Source organism: Balaenoptera borealis, assembly GCF_965194805.1.
Source record: "Balaenoptera borealis genome assembly, chromosome: 6".
Taxonomy (NCBI): domain Eukaryota; kingdom Metazoa; phylum Chordata; class Mammalia; order Artiodactyla; family Balaenopteridae; genus Balaenoptera; species Balaenoptera borealis.
The window spans coordinates 293,809-299,808 of record NC_138863.1 but is presented as its reverse complement, the minus strand read 5'-3'; the positions used below and the strand labels follow the sequence as shown (position 1 = coordinate 299,808).

General features: G+C 52.7%; 1 protein-coding gene across 4 annotated transcripts in view; it reads right to left on the bottom strand.

The window, feature by feature from the left end:
- Positions 1-484: 484 nt before the first annotated feature.
- Positions 485-6,000, bottom strand: part of THAP4 (THAP domain containing 4) — a 41,972-nt gene continuing 36,456 nt past the window's right edge. For all 4 annotated transcript variants that reach the window (XM_082396036.1, XM_082396037.1, XM_082396038.1 and 1 more), the window contains one exon: positions 485-774. In XM_082396036.1, coding sequence (XP_082252162.1) covers positions 655-774 — 120 coding nt within the window. In that variant the 3' untranslated portion in view covers positions 485-654. The remainder of the gene's footprint in view (positions 775-6,000) is intronic.

Below are 6,000 nucleotides of genomic sequence, written 5' to 3'. Positions count from 1 at the left end.
GCTCCAGCCACAAAAAGGGGGCAAGAGCAGACGGAAGCACCGGTGTGGCCACACGCTGGCAGGAGCTGGAACGGGGTGAGGTCCAGGGGTCAGTGTATGTCTGGAAACTTCCATCGTAAACAAACAAATGAAGGTGATATTATATTGCCGAGAATAAATCAAATTTACAGAATGATGATAAATTCACTACTATCCTCTTGCCTTGGGAACACCCTTCGTCCATATGGAAATGAGGTCCTTATACTCTCAGCTCTTTAAAAATAAAGGAAAATTAACTGCAATCCTTTTTGTCCTACCTTTGTCTTCACCTTGTTACTGACTACTGTAGATTTATTAATATTTTCAGATCTTGTCAAAATTGCACAAAGGAAAGGAGAGTCACCCCTTTTCAATTTTTTAGGGAAATGACTCTGAAAACAAATAGTCACCAGCAGATGAAAGAAACGTAGTCTACGCAAGTGATAATATTCAAAATGCTCAGCCATAAAAATAAAGGCCTTTTATTTGGTTTTTCTGTGCCATTACAGGAACACGTGGCAACACCCTTGAACCCATGGTGACCTGTGGCCACACCCACACCTGCTGCGGCGTCTGCTGAGAAGCCGAAGTGTCACCACACAGGCCGGCCCCGCCGGGACTCAGCTCTACCTGGGGTCATGGGGTCACCTTCTTGTAGGTGACGTGCAGATGCTGAGTCAGGGGCTGCGTAGTGGTTGCCATGGAGACCGTCTGTTCAAGTTTGCCTTCGGAATTCAGCCTGAATTTTCGGGTAATCTGAGCAGAACAAAACAAATACAAAACACCTTAATTTTACCTTCCAAAGATTCAACAACCGCTGAGGTGCCACCACAGGCCACACGCTCCCGCGGCAGCTGCAACGTTTCACCTCAGTGGTCAGGGGCTTGTGAGCCAGGCAGTGTCCCCGCCAGGGGGTGCCAGACACTCGGCCGGCAGCCGTGACGGGCGTCCTGAGCCCTGGCCCGCGCCCTCTCCCTGCCGCTCAGCTGTTCCCAAAAGACCGAGGTGAGCACGGGCGTCAGTCTCGCCGTCTGACTAGGGGCCGACTGTCCAGCGCGTCCCTCTCCACACAGCTTGAACTGATGTCAGATGTGTTCTCCGAAGACTCGGTACCAGCACTTTTGGAACCCCCGATTCATCAGGGCCAATTACGGCAGCTGTTTCTAACAGGAACACAGATCTGCAGCATCCGAGCCCCCGATGAGAAAACGGGTTTGCCTGGAATGTCTGTGAGCAGAGGGTGAAAGCCCGACGACTGTGGAAGCCGCCTCCAGGGGTGGGGGCCCACGAGCGCCAGAACCCGTGCTGGCCAGGCCCCAGCGACCGTCGGGCAGAGAAGAGAGGAGAGCCAGATCCCAGAGCCTGTTTAAAGCAGCCAGGCTGCAAGGCCAAGGCCTCAGGGGGAAGGACGTGCAGGGGAAAGACCCAGCTCAGAGCAGCCGCCCCCTCTCAGAGGCCACCCAGAGGCTGGCGAGCCGGGTGGGTGCGCCCGACCCACGGGGCTGCGCGGCACGGGCCACCCCCTGGAACCGCTAGAAGGAGGCGTCTAGAAGGAGGGGCCGCGGAAAACCGCCCGGCTGTCGGTCAGGACCCCCTCAGGGCCGCACCCCAGGAGTAAGAGTTCCCCAGAAACAGACTGGGAAGTCCAGTTTCAAAGTAGTGCTGTCTCTGTGGACAGGATCTGCCCTTCCTGGACAAACCAGCAGAAGCGCAAGAACTGCCCTTTGGTGGGAGACAACATCGAACAAGGCCTCAAGTCACCCACGGTTTTCACACACGATGTCTAGAATTCAAGAAATTCAACAGAAGGGATGGAAACTAGAAGACAATGGAAGGACATCTTCAAAGCAATGAAAATAACTGTCCCCCTGGCATTCTGGGTGCAGTGAAAATACCCTTCAAAAGTGAAGGCAAAATAAAGACATTTTTAGACAAAAAATCCACAGAGAATTCACCGCCAGCAGGACTCCCCCCTTCTGTACACAAAACACTAGAGGAAGTTCTTCAGGTTTTAAGGAAAAGGGTGGAAGCAGAGATGCAGGAACGAAGGAAGAGCAGCAGGAGGGGTGAACGCGTGGAAAACCGTGCGGAACCCGAGGCTGGAAGTGAGGGTGAGCTGTCACGTATCCAGCCTCGTGGGGTCTCGTGTGCATGCGTAGCTACAACACGGGACGGCAGACGCAGAGGCGGGAGGAGGACACAGAGTCAGTGTCCCACGTCCCTGCTACTCGGTGGGCTCCAGGCACCAGCCCCACCTGGGCGGCTGCTGGAAATGCAGAGTCTCAGGCTCCGCCCCAGACCTGGTGCCTCAGAATTGCCACCCTGAGCCCCAGGGACCACCCCGCGTGGTGGTCCGAGCGGCCCTGTCCTAAGGTCCTTGCCACCGTCCACAGGTGTCAAAGGTCAACGCGGTGTCCTCGCCACGGTAACCGCTGAGGACGGGAGAGGGCTGCAGAGGGCAGGACGTGGGGGGGGGGGGCACAGCCCCAGACGAGGCGGACAAACAGAAAGCAGACGGGTGGCGGGCCAACATTCTCACACTGGGCTCGCTTCTTCAACTCCACAGCCTTTGTTCTGGAATTTAATTGAAAAACAAAGTCAAGGCTCTTACCCTTGAGACCACTGTGCAGAGGAAGCAGAAGTGCAGTGGAGAGAAACAAAGCCCGCGTTGCCCGCGCCACGGGCCACGTGCTCAGCTTCCGCAGGACAGCGGCCGCCTGGCCTCAGAGCCCACGGCCTGCGGGGGGCCCGCTCCCCGGACGCCCCACTGCCGACGCGGGACACGGCCTCTCGCCCTCACGCCGGACGCCCGGTGCCACACGTGCCGGGGCAGCGCGGGCGGGGGCAAGGGGAATGCCTCCCCGGGGACCCGACGGCGGGGGCCCCCCGCGCCCCGTGAGCCTTTCCACATTACAGGGGAGACACTGCGTATCTCTCACGCGGAGCCCGCCCGACGGGCCGAGGCTGCGGTCACCCCCGAAAAGCCGCACCTGAGGACGGACGACCTGGCTTCCGGCGCGGCCCTGCACCCCCCGTGCCGCCTCCGCGCTGCCGCGCCGGCTGCTGGCCACGCCGCGAGGACGCAGCCCATTTCACCGCGCGCTGAACCGAGGGCCGCCTCTCCCTCGGCCTTCGGCTCTGCCTCTTCGTGCCGAAGTCCGTGAACATCCGGTAACAGCCACCGGGCGGCAAGACGCAGGGCAGCAGAAGGCGGGAGACGGTCACGGGGGAGACCCCACGGCGGAGACGCTGGTCCCCCACGACCTCCGCAGGTCCCAGCGCGAGGCTGTGTGAGGGCTGTCCGGCCGCTGCAGCACACGCGCGGGGCTGTGTCCAGCGTGGCGCCCTCAGCGACGACACGGCTCCTGCAGCGTGCCCCCGTGCCCGGGAACCACCCGTTAGGTTCCTCTGGCCTTGGCAGCCTCTTGGATGAAATTTCTTGTGCTATTTTCCTCTTCAAATGAAAGTTATCTGGAAGAACTTAAAGTTGAGGCAGGTCGTAGATGGCATCGCTCAGGCTCAGAACCAGACCTCTCGCGGCGCCCACGGCCTCTGCTGGCAGTGATCCTGAGGTCACGCCACGTCTACCCTCAGGATGAGAATCCACCTGAGCTGCAGACTGACCCTCGTTTAAACAGGTTTAAACAAGGTGGGGTTGGAAGCAACTGTTTGCCTTTAAACCGTCAAAGCGGAGCCTGTCGGGGCCACTGGGTAAGCGGAAGCTGCGGGGGCCGCATTCTGGAGAGAAGCCCGCACAGCTGGGGCCCAACTCCGACGGCAGAGGCAGGTTAGGAGGCCAAGGAGCCTCTGAACACAGGGACAGAGGCCATCTTGACAACAACACGAGTTCTTACTTTAGCCAAGTGTGCTCACTTCTCCTCGACTGCACAGACCAAAGAGAAATATTACTGCAGAGAGAAGCTTGATGTGAGAACTTCTTGATGTTTTAATGATTTCTCAAACTGTTTTTTTTTTTTTCTTGTTCCTGTTATGTCTTTTCCAGTAGGGAAAAGGTGGAGAAGGAAAGGCCAGGAGAGAGTAAGATGGATTTGACTTTGTTTTAGGTCCTAAAATAAAATACCGAGAAGCCACCCCATGCAACACTTGAGGCATCAAGGAGGGGGCTGAGTCACGAAGAAAGGGGCTGAGTTTGATAAACAAGGACATCAGGACACTGTTGGAGAATTACAGACAGTGCAGGCCTCGCGTTTCTCTCGCTGACTTGCAAGAGGGAGGGGATGTATGTATATGTGCCGCTGACTCACTTCACTGTACAGCAGAAGCTAACACAACATGGTACAGCAACCCTACTCCAACTTAAAAAAAAAAAGAATTAGAACAGATGCAGGCTGCTTGCTGCCAATACCGGCTCCTTTCCCCTCCTTTGCCCCCTGCTTTATTGAGATATAACTGACATGTAACACAGTATAGGTTTAAGTTGAAACATGATGATTTGATACATGTGTATATGGCGAAATGTTTACCGCAATAAGGTCAGTTAATACATCCATCACCTCACAGTTATGTCTTTTTCCTCTTAGCAAATTTCACTAATACAACAGAGCCCTGCCAACTCTAGTGCCGCACTGTCCATCTTACACCTGGACGTTCACACCCACTGAGCAACACCTGCCCATTTCCCCCACCTGAGCCCCCGTAACCAGCATTCTACTCTGTTTCTGTGAGTTTTCTTTCTTTTTTTTAAATTTCACATATACTGGGCTGGCCAAAAAGTGCCTTCGGTGTTTAAGTAAAAATAAAAGACACATTTTTCATTTTTACCAAGAACTTTATTGAACGACGTTTTCACCCTTTTGTTCCACTACCTTCTGCCGTTTTTCAGGCACCTTCATAATCTCACCTTTCCAAAACTTTTTACCTTTTTGAGCAAAGAACTGTTCCAGGTGCCTTTTACAGTCTTCAAGGGAATTGAAATTTTTTCCATTAAGAGAATTTTGTGAAGACCTAAATAAATGGAAATCCGAAGGTACAATGTCTGGTGAATACGATGGATGAATCAGAACTTCCCAGCCAAGATATAACAGTTTTTGCCTGGACATCAAAGAAACATGCCGTCTTGCATAATCCTGATGGAAGATTATGCATTTTCTGTTGACTAATTCTGGACACTTTTTGTTGAGTGCTGCTTTCAGTTGGTCTAATTGGCAGTAGTACTTGTTGGAATGAATCGTCTGGTTTTCCAGAAGGAGCTCATAATACAGGACTCCCTTCCAGTACCACCATATACACAACATCACCTTCAGACCGGACTTTGGTGTGGTTGGTGGTCGTTTATTTCCCTTGCCCCACGATCTCTTCCCTTCCACATTATTGTACAGTATCTACTTTTCATCACCTGTCACAATTTGTTTTAAAAACGGAACACTTTCATTACATTTAAGTAGAGAATCGCACGTGGAAACACGGTCAAGAAGGTTTTTTTTGCTTAACTTACGTGGAACCCAAACATCAAAGTGATGAACATAACCAAGCTGGTGCAAATGATTTTCAGCGCTTGATTTGGATATTTTGAGTATGTCGGCTATCTCCCGCGTGGTATAACGCTGATTGTTCCTAATTAATGTCTCGATTTGATCACCATCAACTTCAACTGGTCTACCCGACCGTGGAGCATTGTCCAGCGAGAAATCTCCAGCGTGAAACTTTGCAAACCACTTTTGACACGTTTGATCAGTCACAGCACCTTCTCCATATATGGCACAAATCCTTTTTTTGCATTTCGGTTGCATTTTTACCTTTCTTGAAATAATGAAGCATAATATGCTCAAAATGTTGCTTTTTTCTTCCATCTTCGATATTAAAATGGCTATACAAAAATTCACCAATTTTGATAAGTATTTACTTATTTATTTATTTGGCTGCGTTGGGTCTTTGTTGCTGCGCTCGGACTTTCCTCTAGTTGTGGCGAGCGGGGGCTACTCTTCGTTGCGGTGTGCGGGCTTCTCATTGCAGTGGCTTCTC